This window comes from Rissa tridactyla, chromosome 1 (assembly GCF_028500815.1).
Source record: "Rissa tridactyla isolate bRisTri1 chromosome 1, bRisTri1.patW.cur.20221130, whole genome shotgun sequence".
NCBI lineage: Eukaryota > Metazoa > Chordata > Aves > Charadriiformes > Laridae > Rissa > Rissa tridactyla.
In genome coordinates this window covers 92,926,122-92,949,148 of record NC_071466.1, presented here as the reverse complement: position 1 = coordinate 92,949,148, position 23,027 = coordinate 92,926,122, and the positions used below count along the sequence as shown (strand labels likewise).

The following is a 23,027-nucleotide window of genomic DNA, read 5'->3' as shown; positions in this document are numbered from 1 at the left end:
ATACAAGACTGGAATTGGGGTCATGCCATAGGGTAGCTGAATAGGAGGCTTCATGGCACGATGATGCATAGCCATTTCACAACAATGCTTTTAACTCAATAAGTTTGCCCTTTAATTACATTTTAAATCTCAGTTGAGAAGTTTTTATCATTATGTAAATTGCTCAATAAATGCTCTCGTTCTTAGACCCAATAAATGTTCTGCTTATGGACTGGAAGAACAAGTTATTTAAAAACTTGATGGAGGGACCGAGCACTTCTTTCCCACTTTGGTCATTGTGACAGAGCTTGGTTGTGTTAGCCAAGGTGATCTATACGATAACGAAATGTTATACTCATCACTGTTAGATTCTCACTGTTAGATTGTTTGGAAACAAAGTAGGTCCCAAAATCTTATCTCAATCAGTTGTATTTTGATCTTTAAAAAAAAAAAAAAAAAAAAAAACCCAAACACAATACCCAACAACCAGTTCTTAGAAGAACTATGACATTTACAGGAGGGAATCCCAGTTGGACCAGTAGTGTCTTGCAAAGCAGAAAAAACACTTCAGTCTTCTATTCCATTATTAATATAAATCACAGTATTTTCAATCTAGAACAAGTGTTTTTTTGTGGTGGTGTTTTGTTTTTGTTTTTTTTTTTTTTTTTAAAATACATTTCTTTATGTTCAAATACTTTGAAGATAATGACTAGCTCACAAGGACAGACTGTCATAAAGAGAAGTGCAAGCTGGCCTTCTATTGCGAGAAACAAAAGAAATAGGTCAAGAGCATCTTGCAGTGAGTCTCCCACTCATGTGCTTAAAATGCATTGGACTTGCTGTGCTGTAGCCATTAATTCAACATCTCCAGAACTGTATCACCCACAAAACCATTCCTCTGTCTAGCAGACAGAAGAATAAGCCGTGATCCTGAAAGAGTTGCCGTTGTGCACAGGTCTTTGTGCCTCCAAAGGCTGCGAGAGTCTGCAGGAGCATAAAAAAAAAGTCTCAAACTCTCTGAACCCTCACACAGAGTTTAATGGTTTAGGCAGAATCAGAGATTTGTGGGAGTTTAGATAGAATTAAATAAAAGCAAGTAGGTTGTTTAATTTGAAATCCATTCCCCAAGCTGTGCTGGACAGAATTCCAAAATGCAGACAGTGACTCCAGTTCCTGTATCTGTAGACACCATAAGGGATTGCAAAAAAAACTTTGAAGGGGGAACCTTTTTTGGTTATACCAGCTGAACTCTCCTGTTGGTAAAAATATGCCAATCCCTAAGAGCTGCTCTGTCCCCTTCAAGTCCAGAGAGCAGAGACCTATTATTTATAGGTGTGCTTTGCTCAGTAGTATCGTCAGAACAAAAAAAGTACTGGTATGAAACAAGTTTGTAAGTTCTGCCTTCTTCAGGCACCTGAAATGTTGCTTAACCAATGAGAAAGCAAAATAAAAGCAGAAAGAAACCCATATTATTGAGAGGTTTTGAGATCACCAGAAAAGAACATAAAAATAAGTTTTTTACACACAGAAGGTGGTATTTTAAAGAGAGGAAGGAAGGAAAAGAAGTGGAGTGAAAAGAGGGGAAAGGAAGGGAGAAAAGGAGAAGAAAGATGCCTGAAAGAAAAGGAAGAAAAAAGGAGAAAAAGAAAAAAGAGAAAAGAGGAGGAAAACAAAAAGACAAAGAGAAAAAATAGAGAAAGAAAGAAAGAGGAAAAGAGGATGGGAAAGGAAGGGAGGAAAGAAGAATGGAAAAGAAAGAGAAAAGAGAAAGGAGGAAAAGAAGAAGTGAGGAAGGAAAGGAAGAAAGGAAGAGAAAAGCTAAAGGGGAAGGAAGAAAAAAGGAAGGTAGGAAAAAAGGAAAATGGAAAAAAGGAGGATTACCTCATTCATGCTTTCTGTACAGTATAAGAGTTTTAAGTAAATATGCTACTAATTTAAGGTATTTAAAATGTTTAGCTCTGTTTTTTGAGAAATGCTCTGTTAATATAAATGGGCAGGAGTTGATTAGTTCAGCTTACTACACAGAGAGAGATTATAGAGATGTAGTATCTTTGTTTTCAGTAATTTTATGATAGCTTTTCTAGCTATTTCAGTATTAGTATGTTGCGCTGTAAAGTACAGTACTTCTGAGCTGTGTATAGCCACACAGGTATTACTTGCTGATGCTTAGAGTACACGTATGTAATTATGCAGACTGACTTTATTTTTTTGATTACTGTCAGTAGAGATCATTTTTTTCCTTTATGTTGATTTCCTTTAATCAGACGTTGCTGTCTTTAATTTTGTGAGCCTTCATCCCTCAATTAATGACATTTATTTAATTGGTAACTTTGTACAGTACCTAGAGAACATAAAATGCTTCATTGGATATTAAAGCACAATTCCAAGGACAGAACTGAGTTTGTAAAGGGGGATTTAAGTCCTTTAATTTCTTTAAATTATTACATAATTAATTTTGTTTCTACCTTGTATGAAAGATAAATGTTTTGTCGGTTGTGCTGCATTAATTTCTATGTCTTAGTCTGACTCATGTATAGTCTAACTAGTGTAACTAATTCCTTCTTTCTAGGACTTCATTTTACTTCCAGCTTACCAAGCCCTCTCTGATGTATTGCCAAAATAATGGCAGATTTTGCCATGTGGCATGTCCTTTATATGTCAAACCTATATATTAAATGTGGGAAACGACACTGATTAATTATTTCTGATAAAGTATCTCAAACCGTATTGAATTCTTGCAGGACTGTCTCTGCTATGTGGAGGCTGACACGACTTTGAATACACAAGGTTTCACAGCAATGGCTCTGCTGAATTTTCATAGAATCATAGAATGGTTTGGGTTGGAAGGGACCTTAAAGATCATCTTAATTCCAAACGTGTGGAGCCACAGGTGAATTTCTCTCACCTGCCAAGAGAATTAGGGCAGTGAGGATGTGTGCTCCTATGAAGAACGCCAGCAGTAGTTCCCAGGGGGAGAACTGAGTTGGGCAAGTGAGAAATATGTCCATCTCCTTGCTTTATGGCAGTATTGGGTGTGCTGTCTTACAGCCTTAGTGTACTTCTCCCCTGAAACTATGCATATAGAGGCTTCCACGGCTCAGGACAAAAGCAAAACAGCCGCAGCAAATTTCCTCACCCTGCCGAAGAAGATTGTTACTCTCAGACAAGTTTATTTCATCTCTTTTTCATTCTTAGTTCTGTGACAGTTCTAGACTTATTCTATATAATAATGTAAATACACATTTTTAAATGTGTAGAAAACTATACTAGCTATTCAGCAAGGTTTCTGTGAACAAATATCACAGTATCTTTCATCATCTAACTGTATAGTTAATATTAGTAAAGGAGGATTTCACTCTGAAACTCTTAGGCAAATCTGCCCTTGATGGGGTTGCAGTTCTTTCTGAGCAGTTCAGCTCACTCTAAGCAGTAACTTCTGATCAAAAAGGTGTGGGTTTGAAAATTAACTTAGGTTTATAACCAGTACTCATTAATGAGTTACTGTGGTCCATGTGTTCTTTCATTATTTGTTTTTGATTTTGCTACCTGCTCTTTTTAAGGGAATCTATTTCCATGTAGCCTCAGTAATAATCACTGTAGCAAAAATTCAGTATACAGAGTCAACTTAAGTCCAACCATAACTCAGTAGAATTAAACCAGGATTGATTTTTCGTCCTCTGCACTTCCTCCATGTGTTTGAACACATTGGAAAAAATGAAAATGTAGTAAATGGTCTATATTTAATCTATATTCTGTGCTTCTTGGTATGATGAGTAATGACAGCATACTTTTGCAAATATCTTAGCAGTTTACGAGATGAAATAGATCTTCCTGCTTTATTCTTGTCAAGAAAAAAAGAATGTAGTTCGTACTGATCTTTCACTTGTATTTTTGAAACATGGAAATTACTTATTTCAGAAAACAAATAAAAGGTGTATAGATCTTTTTCATATATGTACTCTGCTTCTCTTGGGATGTGAACGAGTCACAAAGGAAGGATCTGAAATACACCAACTAAAATGGAGTAAATACCTTCCTCATTGTCTTACTTCTTTGTCAGTGTAGGTTTCCTGCATAGCTGGAATAAACTACCTTTAAGAGCATTAGAAGATGTGCAGTTTACACAGCAATTTGGAATAAGGAACACCACATCTTGCATACTAAGCTTTTGAAAAGAGTACTTTACTTTTCATGTTTGTTGGCTGCTTAACGAACTGTCCAGATTTATTGCGATACTATGTAGTATTCTGAAATAAAAAGGATATGGCTTGATTTTATTTTCAGAAATAAAATTTCAGTATGTGTCAGGAGAAGAGCATGGAATGTGTAGACTATGAGTGACTTTTTCTAAAAACAAGAAAAAAGTGGAAGTGCTTTTTTTTTCTTAACTCGGTATTATAAAATGCTATGAGAGTATGTGTGGTAAAACATCAAGAGGGCATAGATTTGACAGCTTCCTACTGTAAATAGTTATTCAACATACATGTTTCATGGCACGTGTTCTTGCTGAGAAAAAGGCAGCTGTTTCCATCACCATGCTGAAAACTAAGCGTTTTGTGCAACAGATAGTGCATATGATAATTCTTTCATTCAGCGATAGATTTATCATGTTTTAAATGTGGAAGGACCTTAGAAGTATGCAGACATTAAAAGTGAACTTTTTTACTGTGAACTTTATCCTTTCTTACATGCTATTTTGGATGTTTACATCAGGCTTGTGATATTTAACCTAGCTTAAATAAAACCTCCAAATGCATACACGAAGAGAAAATAATTTGTTAATAGAGTATTCTCGGTCAAGGAAACAAAAATAAAATGTCACAGCTGGAAGCTGAAGCTAGCAACACTCAGACTTGAAATAAAGTACAGATTTTCAAGTAAGGGCGTTCATATCTGGAGTATTATACATGGTTATGTACCTTAATAATTGCATTTTTAAAAATCTGAATTGTCTATTTAACATCAATAAATAAATACAATATTTATAATACAGTTGCATCCTGCAGAATTACCTCCAATGTATTCCACACTCATTCCTAACTACTTTACTGCTGGGATGACCATAGATAAAGTAAAATAGTTGGATAAGAACTCCTATACTGTACCAAAGACATTCCTAACCCTCCTTGAAATTGCTCCAAATACAGTGCTAGTCATTACTGTGCAAGAAATAGGTATCCAGCAAAGGACGGCAAATGACATTTGGAACAGCAGTAGGTGAACAAGGACAATCTGCTCATGATTCAGTGCAGCTAACACTGCATTTAAAATATCAAATAAAACCAATTCAATTAGGAACACACCAAGTAGGTGAGTTGTGTGCTCCCCTCCTTCAAAGTCATTCTTCTAAAGAAAAGTACAACAAATTTCCGTTGGGGGCTATCTGTGATGCTCAGTTAGCACTGGGTCTTGCTCTCAAATGCCATAAATCATTTCCCCTTTCACACTTCTTCCCCAGCACTCCCATTTCAGGCAGCAAGAAACCACCACCAGAAATCTTAATGGCCAAGCGTCCCAGGAGAATGTGCTGAGCTTTATTCGCTAGCTCATTTTCTTTGTTTCTTTGTGTGCTTCTTTGTTTGAAAGTAAAAATAATCTTTGTGCATATATGGCTACATATAGAGTACATGTGTGCTCACGTATGTATGTGTTTAAATTATTATTATTTTTATTTTTAGTCTGTTTTAAGAGCTTGATTCAACCACTGTTCACTGCGAATGAATCTGTGACCTTGTGGAGCTGCAGCATGCAAACGTCTTGGAGAAGGGCAGCCAATGTACAAAGGCTGCATTGAGTGTGTGGGCAGGCAGGAATGCTGGTACCAGGCAGCTCTCTAAAGAATGTTCTTTTGGCAGAAGCAGCCACGCTAAAAATGAGGGGGAAAAATGAATTCAAAATGCAGAACTGGCCTGCAGTTACGAAGTGATAAGAAAAGTTGGCTGTTCAACATGAGCTGCCAGTTGCATATTCTAAGTCCTTGCTATTCTCAGGCCCTCCTACAGCCATGGCCCTGACCAGTGTTTTGATATAGCACAAAGTGGCTGTTTATTGTTATTGACTGCTGAGGCCTGTGCTCCGAAATGCGTTCTGTCAACAGAATGTAAGTGAACTTGGCATTTTAAAGCTCGGCTGCTGCAGACGCTTAGATTTCTTGGAATTGCCATGCAGCAGGACCGGTGTTGCAGTCCCCAGCTCAAACTGAAAATGTTGCACAGGAAGACGTATCATGTGAAGGTCAGATTTACCTGAGAACCTGAGGGTTTTATGGGGTTTTTCTTCATTGTCAGCACAGTAAATATATCTTGTCCTTGCTTTCTTGCCTGGCAAAGGCTAGACTTTTAACCATCAAAATTTTTTTCAGTATGCTCTGTATGGAAAAAAAGTCATTATTCGATGCAAATGGCCTTCAGGTGGAAGGGAAATATGGCTGTGTATACAGTACATGATATTTCCATAAAAGGAGCAATCCATATCTGTGCTAACTCTGTGTTACGCGACGGATCTTTCTACTGTTTTCAGAAGTGAGTTTCTATGATTTTGTAAGAAATCAGACATATTGTTTTCTCCTGCTTCCGTAGGAACTACAGGCGGAAATTGATGCTCATACTGACATCTTCCACAACCTGGATGAAAATGGGCAGAAAATTCTGAGGTCCCTGGAAGGCTCTGAGGATGCAGCCCTGTTGCAGAGACGTCTGGATAACATGAACTTCAGATGGAGTGAGCTTAGGAAGAAATCTCTAAACATTAGGTATGATCTGAACATAAGCAAAAGCCTAGAGTTGATGTGTAAGGTGGACTGCTGTGTTTTGCCAGTAAAAGGGTTTAATTTAGTGTCGGATAGCACTATTTCTGTCCATTTTTGAAATTATTTGTGCTATTTTGAATATTGGCTTAACTTTGTGAGAATGATTAAGTTTTTTAGTGTGAAAATGATAGTAGGGGATTATGATTTGAGGCATATGATGAGGTTTTGTAATTACAGAAGGAGAGATTAGCATGTTTAAACAGTAACTACCCCCTCTGAATGTAAGCTTTTTTCTAGAGCTGGGTATGACTTATCAATGAGTCATGAAAGAAAGTGATTAAACAACCTGTATTTATGATAGGCTTTATTTCTAAGGCTGCTATTTTCAGTGCAAAACTAAAAATAGCCTTGCAAATGAGAAGACACGTTATTTAAGATCTGTTGTCAGGAGAGTGGACAGAATTACCGGATAAAATCCAGGGGTAAAAGGAAATCCATAGGTAGTGTCACGAGAGGAAGAACTTTTCCTTGCAAGGAAAACTGTAATAAATGTTAATGTTATGAACACTGAAGCGGAGGTACAGGCTTCAATGAGCTGAAGATTGCTTTCTAAAAGAAATTCTTCAGGAAGCTTCCCTTCAGAAATATGATTTTTACAATAGGCAACACAGCTCTGTTGCATTTAGTCTTGGGCATTTTTTCATTTGCTTGCTTGCTGTGTATTGGTGGTAGTTCAGAGGGCAGCAAAAGCCAGAAGTATTTTTCAAAGTAATGTATGAAATATTAGTTTTTTTCAGCTCGGACCCCGAGGGAGGTCAATCTGTGTAATGACAAAAGCCATCTTCATAACATCAATCATTAAAAATAAATGAAGGATGTGAGGTTGAAAAGATATTAGTAGCTTAAAAAGAGACAAATTCCTCCTTTTTTTTCTGACGAGCAAAAGAAGAGGGATATAACCCTTTAAGATCTCTCTGATATTTTTTTCTTCTTTTACCCATGAACTTGCCCAAATGCAGCAATGTTTGAAATAAGAAAAACAGTCAGTTGGCCAAATACCAGTAATTAAGTATAAGGGGCTTTCTGTCTTTGAGTTTTTGCAGTTCAATATATTGCTGCCATTGAGTCAGAAATAGCAGCCCTAGTTGTAACACAGTGACTTCTTGCATTAAACATTCGAAGCAACAGACCTCCTCCCTGAAATATTTTCTTTCAATAAAAGGCTCAAGGTGTTCAATAACTTATTGATTAGGATAGGAAACAATTCTTAAATTCTAAGACATTCAATTTAAATGTTGCTGGCCACCAGCCGGAATGAACAGGCTATTTGCAGTCTCTCTGCTTGGAGCTATTTCTTTCCATCACATACTGCGGAATGGATTTCATCATAACTAGCAATGCTTACACAAAAGAAGTACAAGAGCAGAAATACAAAATTTCCCACAGGGAGCAGTCCCACAAGTCTCCTTATTTAGCGTAAGTTCTAGACTGCTGAAACAGAAGACCCATGATGTCGCTCGGCTTAGGTGGGCATTCCTTTCTAAATCCATTAGATAAAACATACGGCAGATATCAAGAGAAGCCAAGTTCATTTACGTTATTACTTTTCTTTCATTCTGATAAGTCAGTACAGTTTATCCTAATAAGCTCTTTCTTATAAAGAACTCATTTTAAAAAACATTTTTTCTGTTACCTATTTTGTCTGCACGTGCTTGAACACAGTTATAAGTATATGAGTGTGTGCACATGATGTATTTACATAAACACATATTCCCAAAGCTGAAAGAAGGGCAGAACAGGATGGGTTCAGGAAAACCATTCACCACACTGGAGAAGGTCAGAGCACAATAGCAGTAACAAAACTTCGAGTCACTCATTTTGCACTTTTTCCTTATAAAATCAGACCTGGGGAAGCAGGGAAGAAGTGAAGTGCCTCCAGTTGCTGCCTTGTCTGCAGGAGGTGGAAGCTCGATGAGATGAACACTGGAGACAGGAGTTAACCTGACTCAGAAACTCGTCACCTTGACTGTTTCCCCTCCAAAAGCGCTATCTTCCTTCCTCTGGCTGTTGCTTCCTGCAACTCCCCATACAACATCACCGCTCCTCTCCCCCCTCACTGCTTTCAAAGGCATCCTGGGGCTTCCCCAGCCCTCAGGGCCTGCAGGACTGGCCTCCCCCAACAGCACTTGCTGTGAGGCAGTTTTGCCCCAGCCCACATCTGCCCTGTGAGAGCAAAGATCAAAAGATATCATGTGTGTCACTTCCACATAGCCTTTAAGTTTGAAAAAGGAGACATTTTTTCCATCAGCTCATACACTGGAGCAGCTGAGCTTTCTGTCAGCCTATGGCTAACCTGTCCCTTGCCTTTCTCTTTCCTCGCCACTCCAATTACCTGGTGTAAGAGGTTGGAAAGAAGATGGGATCCATAGAGCATTTCAAAGAAATACAACTGTCCGTACCTTCAGCAATTCCTTGTTTCCATACCCAAACTAAGTAATAAGGTCTTCAAAACATTGAGTCCATTTTTATCACATTTCTTTATAGACCATTCTATATGAGGTATAGGAATAGAATTTTCACTGTCAGAAAATACGTGTTTTTCTGTGCAATCACTGAAAAAGAAGAGAAATGTTATATGAACAAAGCTGGAAGTTAAACAAAATATATAAAATAAAAGAAAATCTGTCTTTATTTTCCAGTACATTTTATCACTTCACTATTATTTAATACTGCTTTTGATTTTAATTTGTAAGAGGAATTCTTATGTTACCTGGAAGTGAATTAGCAATTTCTTCCCAAAAAGCAATTAAAACCCAGCATATTCATAAGTCTACAAAAATAAAATTTTAGTGTGCTTTGTCTATGGTACAAACAAAATTGAAGATTTGATCAGTCCAGTGATGTTTCAGTCACATATTTTTTTCTCCACAGAAAGCAGTTGCTGAAAATTAGTAGCTCAACACTTGATCCCAGTATTAAAAAACAAATTTGCGCACACACATAAACAGAGGAAATACTTAGAAGATATCCGTATGGTGGAGACCTTGTTTGTATAAAGTAGTATTCTGTCTTTAATTTCTTCCAATGATTCAGTTAGTTTCATTCACACCACTGTTCAAATGGCACAGACGTTTGGGTAGTGTAAGGGGATTCTATTGGCTTTAACAATTTCCTCATGACTTTTTTGGAAAAGGATGCCATTGGTTCTCTTATCTCTCTTAAAGGTGAGCAACCACATGAATGTTGTGTGAGTTTGAATGGTTTGTGTAGGGGTTTAGAGAAATGCTTGCTCTTCTCTGAGTTGAAAACTTCTCTGTACATTTCAGCTAATTAGTGTCCTAGTAATCCAGAGGAAAACTAAAAAGAAAAAAAAGAGAGATGGGAAAAGAATGGATGTTTCAGGCCAGGACTGTGAAACCAAATTTAAATCAGTGTTGCCAGAATCTAATTCAAGGCTACTGAAGGTATTTAAAAATCATTAAGCTAAAGAAACACCAGGATCTTTCTCAGTAAATAAGTTTGTTCAGTTTGATTTTTATTTTCACTGTGCCTGAATATATCTGATGTTTAACACGTGCTTTCAGATCCCATTTGGAAGCCAGTACAGACCAGTGGAAGCGTCTACATCTCTCTCTTCAGGAACTTTTGGCATGGCTGCAATTGAAGGAGGATGAATTAAAACAGCAAGCACCCATTGGTGGAGATCTTCCCTCTGTGCAGAAACAGAATGATAGTCATAGGGTATGGTTTTTTAAAAATTATCTTTTGGTCATTGCTTTTTCTTTTGCGGGTTATTGCTTCATGAAATGGTCCTTGTTGGAAAAAGTAATATACCCTTTAAAATACATTTTAGAGACAATGAAAACTGAACTTCTTACATAAGAGTACTAGCTACAATTCTCATACACAGCTTAGAAAATCAGCCTCTTGGCTTTTTTGAAAAGCAACACAGTATTTTCATAGACCTATCATAGACAGCTACTTTTTGTGGCTAGAACAAATACTAACTTAATATTATTTGAAGGTTAAATAAATACTTCTGAAAATTTTTCTAGATCGGGCATTTAAACTTCACGTGTACTTTTTGAAACCCCGTTTTGCTATTGATTTTTGGGAAAGTTTGTGAAAAGAGTAGCTGATATCAGCCCTAATGCACAACTGTGTGCCTCATGAAACTATTGTGATAACTGACTGTAACTGTCTGTAGCTCCTACTACTTTCATCTGGGAATCCTTATGGAAAGACAATAGCAGAGCATCATATGGGGACTGTTCTAGACTAAGTTTTGTAGTAAAAAGGAACCTAAATCCAATGCTTGTATAGGATACTTTAAACCCAACAAATGAACAATCCCCAAAATAACACAGTATTGCTGAAGAACTCTTTATACAAAGATTCACACAGGCTTTTTGTGTTAAAGGTGTGCTTCAGGGCTGTTTCCTGTCTTGACTCAAGTTCACACCTGTGTGATGCTAACCTAATGTCTGCTTTCAAGTAAACAGCTTTTAGTTTGCTATACCATTACAGTCTATTCTGGTCAGAATGTGAAATCACAGTTCTAGTACCTCATTGGTGCTTTTTTAGCAGTGCCATAAGGAAACTTATTAGGAAGCGTGTCCTGCTAAAATAGAGCCGAAGAATTGCTGAATGAAGCAGTGAATGGGGAGAAAATGTTGTTCTGAAGAGAGGGAATAGGGAACCATGTGAAAGGTAACTGGGATAGCACACCCAACTTCAGCAGCTCCTATTCCATCACTTATGAACTCCACAAAATCCTGTCTAGCCCTATGATAAGATTTCTTCTGTTTCTTTTGATGAAAACTTTAATCTGGGAAGCACCAGTTGATAACAGGTGTCCATAATAGAAACCACACCTCAACCCACTAGGGGGGATCCTGATTCAGTAGGAAGTTGGTAATATAGTGTCAGGGTTTTTTTTTTTTACAAAGAACAGTATAAGATCAAGGGCAAGGAACCTTACTGATATAAAAAAATTATCCTCTCATCTTTAAAAGATAAATGTATGTAGTGATTGGAATGAACCATAGAAGTATTTATACTATGATATTTCTCCACTATAGACTATTCCATTTCTTGGAATTAACTTGGATGTATTATTCTAGCTCTCCTCTCCTTTGTCCACATGTGTCTTTAGTAAAAATAATGCTATGGGAGGGTTTTTTCCTCCTGTTTGGTGACCAAGTACGCTTCAGTGTGACATCTAAAAAGTTATTTTGAACAAATGTGTTTTCTATCGAATAATTTAAATTGTCAGGCAGACAGCTTGATACTGTGAGAAGAGAATATTCCAAAACCAGTGGTCGTCCTCTCAAAGCATTGTGCAGCATATATGTAACTTTCAGTTTGTGAAACTTGCCACAAAAGTTATTTTTCCTGAGGTTCCTAAATCTCAGATTTTATTGCTGAATGGAGAAATGTGAAATGGTACTATGAAATGAAATTTGATCTGGAATACTCTGTTTTCTCCATTCAGCAGTTAGCTGTATTACAAGTATTGCTCCAATAGATTGTTCTACTTTGTGCTGAAGGACACATTTGAGAACAAATAGTAAGAAGATTAAGTCTACAAAGAGAACATGACATATCTTGCTGCTTTAAGTTATTGGGAGCCCTGAGTTTGTGAGAAGTCTGGAAATATCCTGTACAGCCAGGCTTGGCTTTTGGCATAGGCATATAGGCATTTATCTACAGTACTAGGAGGAGCGGCAATATGGTTTCTCAAGGGCCTGCCTTTACGTAAAGGCCGAAAAAGCCAAAGAGAAGGATGAACAAAAACCATCTCACTGTCAGCGCACAATGCTTTTCTAAGATAATGTAATGCTTTGCTGCAAGGGGCGGTTTGGTCGCATGTCCTAGATCATCCTTCTGGAGAGGTGATGTGTAGGATGTGCCTTTTTCACAAAACTTAACTTGGGACTTCAAGAATTATCACAGAAACAGTGAGGCTAAAACATCCATGACTTTATGGGGCACCACCGTCACTTCTTACCTTTCGCTCTGTGAAAGTTAAGATATATGAAATGCCTGAAGTCTGTTCTAGCCTGCTGTCTATAGCAACTTCCATGAAGTAGTTTTAAAGCTCCTGCAGAACATTAGAATGAAAGAAACAATATAGATGTTGCATTAACTCAGCATGACATTGACTCAAACCCTTTATCCAAAACAAGTCTTGAGCCAAAGCAAGAATTAGAGAGGATTTGTGTAGAATTGTTACAACAAAACTTTTGTCATCTGAATAATATTTGAGTATTTGAAAACATTACCTTTCCTCCTAGATCAAAGAAATATTTTTTTTTTTTTATCTGGAGAAATTACTTCTCATAAAATTGTAATATTGTATATTGTTCTGCAAGCTATTCAAAATCTTCCAAGAATTCATCATAAAGGTGGCAAGACTTCAATGATGGACTGTGTGATCTCTCTGTCACTCACCAGTCAACTGAAGTATTTAAAACTTTTAGGGATGAGAAGTGTTGCGTAAAAGTAAGGTGTCATGAAAAGGTGCAAAATGACTTTACAAAATACATCTCCTTCTTACTTCTCCTTTTTGATTATATTCTTTCCCACATGCAGATACATACAGACACAAATTTTTGGTTATCATGTCTAGTATCAAAGCTAGAACATTTTAGTTCCTTTTAGAAATATGGGTTCTTTCCTTTTCCTGTTCTGTGTCACTTCTGTAGTTTAAGATAAAGCCTTTCTAGTTGTAGGTATTCTGATTCCCCGTGGAAAAAAGAACAAAACATAATCCTTGAAATTAGGTTACCCTATCTGCTCTTCAAAGATCTCTTACAGAGGAGGAGGGAAAAATAATCAGTGCAGAACTCTGTCGGCTTCAGGTTGTCTTTGAAAAAAATCTATGTTTGCAGCTTGGAGTTTTTCTACTATATTTTTTCACCAGACGCTAGGAACTTTCTGTTACTATAACAGTTGCTTTTAGAGAAGCAGACCTACAAAGGCAGTATCTGAATGAACAGCTTAGCTCATTTCTGAACATAAGAAAAATGCTTCTAAAAAGGCTTGCACCACAAATGTAGAAGTATCTAGCTTAAAATTGGAAAGCTGTTTTTTTCAAGAGTTTCAGGGTGTTGGATGTGAAATGGTAGAGTAGTTAAATTTTGGTCTTGAGAAAAAGAACCTGCTGATTGTTCATTTTGTTCTCCTGAATATCAGTTCTGGAAATCAGTCTTCAGTAAACAAGTTAAGTCTCTACCTGTTCTGACAAATCTTTTAAATGATACAAACCTCCAGCTTTGGTCTTCCTATATGAGTACAATGTCTTTCCTTCTGTGAAGAATTTTGTTTGCCAGGTAAAGCCAGAAGTGAACCCAGACAAGTTCTTCATTGGAGAAGAGAAAAGGCCTCAGCAGGGGAATGTTATTTATAAGCAGTTTAACTGATTGCCATTGAGAAATGTCACGATGAACGCAAACACGATTTTATGCCTGAATCCTTTTTCTAAAGCAGCGTTACTACTGATTTTATTTTTTTTTTCCCCTCAAGAATGTAATTTAAAGGGAAAAGAACCATATTTAACCTTTCTATCTTTTAGAAGACCATCTGGAATACCTCAGATATTCATAGCAGAGATGAAAAGAAGTCGATTCTTATCAGAATGCTCCTGGTTGCCAAGATTGGCTTTAAAAATTTTAAGAGTAGGATTCAGATGAAAATTTTAAATGCTTGAACCTATGCCAGAGGAGAGCTTGAACTCAACGTGCGAAAAGAGATATCCACGCAGTCAAAATAATTGTTGCATTATAAATGTGAGGTGCCTTTTAGACAAGGCAATTTGGAATTTATCCCAAATACACCCACATAACCGCTATTTGTTTGGACTTAAATATATATCTAGTGGGTCATTTTGTTCGTTTTTGGCATCTGAAGAAATTGTTTCTGTGCCAAAGTCTTAGAATGTGGGTGTGTGGGATGTGTTAGTCAATAATAAAAAATACTGCTGTTCAACAAAACATCATTTCATTACCTTACAATTTTCTTTGCTTTACTAAGTGTCATAATAATGTTTTATTGAAATAATATTAATAACTGTGTACACGTTACTATTAATCTCTGTTAAGTAACTTAGGCATCATGCAGATAGCCAGCTTTTTTCTTTCATTCTTTTAAGAGTTTCCACATCTTCTGCATAGTGGTCTTATTATCAGCATCAATAGCATTATTAATATAGAAGTTAATTATTAACAATTCCCTGGAAACTCATTCACTTGAGATCTATAGCAACGGTGCCTAACAAGGGCTACAATTCCTGCTTGAACACGATAACCTTTTCTGCTGGTGGCACATTTGATATCTACTTTTCAAAATTGAGGTCAAACCCCATTTTTAAAAAGCATTCTGTTTGGGAAACATCTTGAATTAATTTAACGATACTCTTTCTCTTTGAAATTCATTAAAAGGAAAAATATCTGGTTTTATAATAATAGAGATTAATGTTAGTTTTACTAATGGAACTCTCTTCTCATTATATTTTTATCTTTCAATTTAAACAATCTGTGTTTCTCCATCTAAAGAGATTTAAGGACACCCATGAGGAAGTAGTGGAGGTCTGAGATAAGCTGATCAATATGTGCATTATTAAAACGGTGGACAGAATGCCATTACCGCTGTAGTGTTGATGACAAATAGAGATGCTTAAATAAAGTAGTTTACTTGTTTTTTTGTCAGGTCATACATTATGCACATTCGATTTCCTCTACAGTCACCACAAAGTGTGGAAGAAGTTAAGGAATTCAATGGAATTAGCCTAAAATCATTAGCTGTAAATTAGACATTCATTTAGGCTAATTCTGCTTTCAATGGTGGTCTGCTTATTATAAAGATGTATTTGTCAGCGCTCTAGATAGATAAATTCCTTTTCTTTTTTTTTTTTTTTTCCCTGAAAGAAGAGAAAGTGTCATCTCTTGCTACTTATGATTTTTATTGGTATTGTGTACATATTTCACAACAAAACTTTAATCAGAAAAGCTGGCTTTATCTTCATACAGTAAGAACATTTTTTGCAATGGGATAGTATGAAATGAGCATTCATTATTTTTAATGCTGTTTCTGTGCTACTGCTTCAGCCTCGTGGTTTTTTCATTCTCTCCTTTTTAAATTTCTTATACTGAAACATATTTTAACTCACTTGGTAGAAGTCTGCTGATCAAAACTAGGGAAGGCAAGAATTGTAAATAGATCTTAACAATGTAGTGTGTACTATTCTAAAACTCAAGATTTACAGACTATAATTGCATCCACCAGCTCCAACATCCATAATGGAAAAGTTGGAAAAGAAAACTTCTAAAACATTGGCTCACTGTTTTCCTGTAATAAAAGATGAAGAGACTCCTTCCATTTGTCACTAAATACAAAATATACAAATTCAAAAAGTTGTCGTTAGCATTTCTCCATTGTCTTGAGAAGATAGATACAATGATTCCTGCTCATGCACTTTTTGGGGTGCACTATGCATATTTGATTATCTTGTCCTTGTTCTGTTGCACAAGAAATATTGGAGGAATGTGGTTTTAACCCTCTTTTGGAAATATAAAGCCACTAGGTGTATTTGGTATGGTTTTATGCAAAAGCAGTACAAGCTGAAAGAAGGTACTTTGTGTCCTTCTCATTTTTTGTACATGTACATAGCTATGGTTCCCCTGACTACAGCAGCAGCACTACTCCTTCCCAGATACATAGCTCAAAGGCATTTCTGGCTTTTAAATATCCTTTAAGTTGGTGTAGTTCTGTGCTTCCCTGGAATATCTGTGACTCCTTCCTGCCATTGGTGTGTGTGGGCAGAACAGACCTTTGTGTGTGAGCCTCCTGCTTTATTGGTTCAGGGCATATACATTTCTCGGAAATAATTTGGCTTTGAAGATTTTTTTGTAAAGCATATTGTATCTTTAAGCTGTTATAAAATTGTAATGTTTAAGAACCAATATGAATGTCACTTTTAACTTTATCAAATGAGAGCAAAGCACACAGTCCATGGGGGAACATTTTAAGTTATGCTACCTGCTGGCTTACTGAGGCTGCAGAGCTGCCACACTCTAGTGAGACAGAATGATGTGATGTGAGGTGAGCATGAAGGCTAATTAAAGGAATAGATTTTCCTCATTTGGAGGCATGAAAAAGGCTTATTAGATTTCCTCTTTCCATTGCACTTCATGCAAGAGTCAAGCATAATTTATAAAAATTTCTTAACCTAAAAACGTTGAAGTTAAGGAGTTATAATCCTAGAGTGACCCCACACAGTTTTTGTGCAGAGCAACGTCCAGTGGTAGCTTACCTGTTAATATACAGTACTCTTCTTTGTGAAAATCAGTGTTGATTCTTCAGGGTCAACTTGATTGTTTAAAACATTTATCAATCACAGATATTAATAATATATTAACATATATTCCCCTATGATAGCAGATACACTCTGTGTAAGGATCCCAGTCCCATTGATGTCCATAACAAAATTAACATTTTTTAGTTTGTTGTTTCCTTCAGGAAAGCACACTTTGCTAAAGCATTTTCCTGATTCACGTTTACAAACCTTATGGTCAGTTCTTGACCACTTAATAAAAAGTTTCGTTATTGCTCTCTACAACTACCTGAAAGGAGGTTGTAGTGAGGTGAGGGTCGGTCTCTTCTCCCAAGTAACAGGAGAGAGGTCAAGAGGAAACAGCCTCAAGTTGTGCTGGGGGAGGTTTAGACTGGATATTAGGAAAAATTTTTACACTGAAAGGGTTATTAAGCATTGAAATGGGCTGCCCAGGGAGGTGGTTGAGGCACCATTCTTGGAGGTATTTCAAAGACGGGTAGACATAATGCTTAGAGATACGGTTTAGTGATGGTTTTTGTCAGAATTCGGTTGATGGTTGGACTAGATGATCTGAAAGGTCCCTTCCAACCTAGGCAATTCTATGATTCTATAGTTACAGTAGAATAATGTAGTTATTTCCTTAAGTTTACTTTCCTGAAATGTATTAGGAATTTTTTACCTGTGAGTGCTCATATTATAAACTGCAGGTGTGATTCTCATTATTAGTTCTGTTAGGTATTTCCTGTACAAAGCATTTAATATCAAACATAATTTGAAGTGTAATGAACTTTTAAATATTGAATTTATAATATTTCGTAAGTTTGCAAGAAACCCAAATTTTGTTTAATAATTAATTTAACTGAATTAGTGAATTTATTATGTAAGACACCTATATAATGCCTGTGTTGTAAAAAGAATTTTCCCTGGGATAAAATATCTGTTTTCCACTCATGGCACGTGGCTTTCCTTTTTGCAGTATTGTGTTTTGTGTTACATTGCACTATAATTATCTGCATATTTTACCTCTATGCTACTTGAAAACAGTGTGCATTCAGTATTATTTCAGAAATAGAGAAGAAAGTGTTGAAATAAAACAGCGGTAAGGACTATTTAGAGAAATTCAATACAACATGCAGAAGACCTAATACAATGTGCAACCCATAGGCAGGTTTCATCTGCATTTTTGTGTGGCGAACATTTGGATTCATATTAATGGAATCTTAAATTCTCTTTAACCAAAAATAACCCCAAACAAAACAAAACAAAACAAAAAACTTGAGATATGTATACTTTCAGTAGCCTACCGAAACTTCAAATACCAACCTTGAGACTCTTACTCATGGTCATTTTAAAAGCAGGGAATAGAAGAGAGATAGTAAAACAAGCTGTTGCTGGAGAAGGAAAAATGCAAATAGGAAAGAGGAAGAAAAGACAAGAACGGAGACAGGTGCCAAAAAGCATGACAGGAAAGGAAGAGATAAAAGGGAGAAATACAGTTGGTCTGAAAAGGAGTGACAGTACCACTGAGCAACGTTAAACATAAAGATATGTAAATTAATAATAAGTTCTGATTAAAGCAAGTAGGAATTAACTGTTTCGTAAAGACTGCTTCTGCCTGTTAATTTTTACTCGGGCATGCCTACCTCTACGATAGATCATATTACTGAATTTTCACCTTGGCCTTGATTCTACATTTCAGAAATCTCAGTTCATGTAATTTTGAAAAAGATGCATCTACACCACTACTAGAAGAGAGAGTTACGATTTAATATATTGGAATTCTTTTTGTTACTAATGGTTACAGGTTAACATGTCAATATACACAGGTCCTTCTTTTTTTTTTTTTTTTTTTTCCCTTATGATATAACAGTTGCCAGCAGCAGTAGCAAAGTGGTAGCTGTAAAACATATTGGATTTTCCTTTGCATTCTGGTAAATCTTGCTTTCAGGTAGCATTAGCTATGCTGGTGTGGTCCAGTATAGAGCCAGCTGAATACTCGTCCCTTGTAGCGAGGTTTTGGGGTTGACCCTGATGTTAAATCAGCAAGAGGGATCCCTCTCACAGTGAAAATTTGATTGGCAACCTTGGATACTTTGCAGCATGCTGAGAGTACATTTACTCCTTTGAATGCAATGTGATTTCAGGTTAAGGAAAAGCTGGTTATCTCTTCTGCATGTTTTTGTAGCTACTGGTAATACACACATGGAAGCTGCTATTGAAAATTTTGTTCTTAAATTGACAAAAACAAGGGCTAGCACTAGGTATTTCATTATATATCCACTTACAATAATTTTGTTTCATCTCTCAGGCCTTCAAGAGGGAGCTGAAAACAAAAGAACCTGTTATCAGGAGTGCGCTTGAGACTGTGCGAATCTTCTTAGCAGAGCAGCCTGTGGAGGGACTGGAGAAGCTCTACCCAGAACCAAGAGGTAATTGAAGAAAGAAACAGTAATAACACATTGCTGGAAAGATCAGTGATGATCAGTGATGATTAAATAAATTCTGCCAGCTGCTGTGAAAGCATTCCTTTTACACTCCAAGCTGAATGTCAGCATTCATAAACTAAGCTAAAAATACAGATGAAAGAAACCCTTAACCATCCTTCTGAACACTGTGGCATTAAATAGACATGCATATTTATAAGCAGATTTTGAAACTGGCTTTAAACCTTCAGGACCTGTCTATAACTACAGGCCCATTTGGGGTCTGAAAGCTGCAATTTAGCCTAAAATTCAACTTCTAGTCTCAGTACAAAATCCACTCAATTGCAGCAAAAGATTCAGCATGTTTATTATTTATGTATGTGCCGAATTATTTTGCTGAATGAGGACACACTTAATAAACATACAGCTATACCTCGCATGTTTCTGTACTTAAATGCATATTTTGGTGATCTGTATCATGTCAAGATTTAAATTTGTTAAGAGATTTTCAAATGAGAATACATTAATAAAATACATTTCAGAGGTGTCTTTGGTTATGAATAGTTTCTTACTAAGCTTTGAACTGACCTAGATGACAATTATTTTTCTTCTAAGACAAAATATGTCTTAAAAGCCTCTTGACTTTCACATTTAGAGCTGTTACCTGAGGAAAGGGCCCAGAATGTCACTAAGCTTCTCCAAAGGCAAGCCGATGAGGTCAGAACTGAGTGGGATAAGCTGAATCTACAGTCTGCTGATTGGCAAAAGAAGATAGATGATGCTCTTGAAAGACTGCAGGGCCTTCAAGACGCAGTGGATGAACTGGACCTGAAACTACGCCAGGCTGAGGTGTTCAAGGCATCCTGGCAGCCAGTGGGGGATCTGCTAATTGACTCTCTGCAGGATCACTTAGAAAAAGTCAAGGTATGTGTCAGTATATCAGTATTTCTGAGTGTAAAATAATTGTCTTGTTCATTGTGTGAGTCCCCAAATCAGGAATTATTTTCTAAAATGAGTAATCGATAGTTTTATATCGTAGTGATTTGCACTTTTTAAAAAAAAGGAAGTACATATAAAGAGTTTTATAATTTTTGCAATTAAAATGGAATCGAATCAACATTGAGAATGTATGTTGCTAACATGGGTAAAAAGCACTACAGGAAAGTGTAAATATCCTCAGCACACTCACCGTTCACTCAGGAGGTGCAGAGTTAACATTAAAGAAAGCAAAATAGAATAGATAGGAGAATATATGATTGAAGTATAGAAAATTAATTCTGTTCTTTACTGTGCTTCTGTAAGTACGATGAGTACATAATTGCGTCTATACTTGTAAAGTAGAATTTAAATAATTTGAAGTATATGGGTTTGTTGTTTTGTCATGATGGTGGCGTGTGCTATCTGTCTTGTTTGATAACCAGGCCTCGTAACATAAGATAGTTTAAAAAAAAACCAACAACCCTGGAAAAACTGTCATTATTTTCTATAACTTCATGCTTATCTGCTTTCAAGTGTTGTTTCATAAAGTCATTGCTTATTGAGAAACTCATGAGGACTTGTCTTCTTTCAGCATGACTGCCATGGCCAGACTTTAGAAATACTACAGGATTGCTTCAGCTAGAGCACAACAGAGGCAGTTGCCATTTTGATAAGAACAAAGTGCATCTGTTCCGTTCACATAAATGGGACTCATCAGTCATTCTGAAAGAGACCTGAGCTGACTGTTGTTTTCTCTAGGAGAACATTAGGAACTAATGAAGAGGAAATAGAATGATTAATGGCAAGAAAAAATGCCTTTAAAAATCAAATGTAGTTTATAAAAAAAAAAAAAAGTCCATTAGTTTTAATCCCACAGAAAGTTTAATGAGTGTCCTGTACAAATATTATACAAGCAAAATGAAGCACCTGCTAGCTGATCAACAGTTAGCTGCAAAATTTGTTTAGCTTCATTCAAATTCATTAATGAACAGAAGAGATCTATTTATAAATTCTCAGAAAGTGCCTCGCCGTGTTTTTTTTTGTGATTTTGAACAAGATATTCTGAACAGAAACACTGAATCCCTGGTATTACTGGAAAACAAAGCAAGTCACTTAATTCTAAAGCTGTGACCGTAACTGTTAACTCCATAATTATAGTGCTGAATCTCATTACAGTTTAAAAAAAAAATAATAATCCCTCCTAAAGGACATAATGAAATTCTAATAACAGCCATGAGTAAACAAAAATCTTAACTCCTATGAAAATCCAGAGGTACTGTCAATCGGCAGATGTCTGCTTATTCCTTATGAAGTCTTAATATTAGGGCCAGACAGAAACCAAGACTTCTGTTTCAAGGTTTAAAATTCGATGCTACAACCTACCCTGATTTTTATCTCATTTGTACCATATTTACTTAAAATATTTATGAATATAGGCTATCATAAGACCATACTGTAAAATTATCAGCTAAATGGTAAATGAAAAAAACATACAGAATAGATTCGTACCCTTATAAGCTATAACCTTTCATTTTGTATATGGCAATTATAGTCTGCTAGGTGCACGCAAATGGTGATGTTGTGCTTTCAGCACCTTCTAAGTGACCATAATTAGCTTAGGTAATATAAGAACACAATAGGCCAAAAAAATGAATAATATAAACTGTGTGAGGAGTACACTAATTGTCTGAAAATGTGCTATTTAGAATGTATGTATTGCTCTAACGAAATGTAATTCCAACATAGATACTGAAGACAAATGCATGTACTAACTAGGCAATGTAAATGTGTTTGTGAAATTAATAACTACCAAGACACCTACAACTGTGTCTGCAATTTGAAGGTCTACATAAATCTGTATGTCTTTACATTTTGTAGGTTTTTACCTCGGTTTTTTACCAAGTAAAACATACATAGTTTTTCTTGGAGTGAAATCTGTTTTAGAAAAGTGGTAAAGCGAGACCAATAATTTAAGTAGCCCTAAAATAGAGCATGTAGATCCTTAAGAAGTTTTCAAGTTTGCATTTGTCACATGCGAACTGGCTAGACTGTAGAAACTTTGATCTAATCCTTTATATCCTCAGCATATCTACCTAAAGTGTACAAATATTTAACATATACTCACAATGCCAGCCTTAATTGCTGGGATTAATTTTTCAAAGCTAGAAAAAGAGGATTTAATGTAAATATATTATCTGTGACAGGAGCAATAAGACATGATTTAAGCCCATTTTTATATTGAACATATTTGTTGGATAGTAAGTTCATTTCTGACCCTGTCTTGATAAGTTTAGATGTAACCTTTATTACTATCTCAGTAATAATGATCAAATTTAGTAAGTTTTTCTTCCCCCCATCCCTCCTATTTTGTTTAAATGAAACCCAAACAATTGCGAAGCTTTTTTTTGGTGTGTTTCATTTCCACAACTATCAAAGATGTAAGAGAAAGATTCTATTTTGCCTGCTTTTGTACAAGAAATTAAAGCAAATCTAGACCTTTCTACAAAACATAATGCATATTTATTTTCTTCGTAAGACTTTAACAACTACATAAAATAAACTTTCA

At 36.1% G+C, this 23,027-nt stretch overlaps 1 protein-coding gene across 11 annotated transcripts in view; it reads left to right on the top strand.

Annotated features, from left to right (window-relative positions):
- Window positions 1-23,027, top strand: part of DMD (dystrophin) — a 1,301,546-nt gene that overhangs the window by 1,086,734 nt on the left and 191,785 nt on the right. For all 11 annotated transcript variants that reach the window (XM_054189211.1, XM_054189212.1, XM_054189209.1 and 8 more), the window contains 4 exons: window positions 6,558-6,730; window positions 10,312-10,468; window positions 19,369-19,489; window positions 20,139-20,407. In XM_054189211.1, coding sequence (XP_054045186.1) covers window positions 6,558-6,730; window positions 10,312-10,468; window positions 19,369-19,489; window positions 20,139-20,407 — 720 coding nt within the window. The remainder of the gene's footprint in view (window positions 1-6,557; window positions 6,731-10,311; window positions 10,469-19,368; window positions 19,490-20,138; window positions 20,408-23,027) is intronic.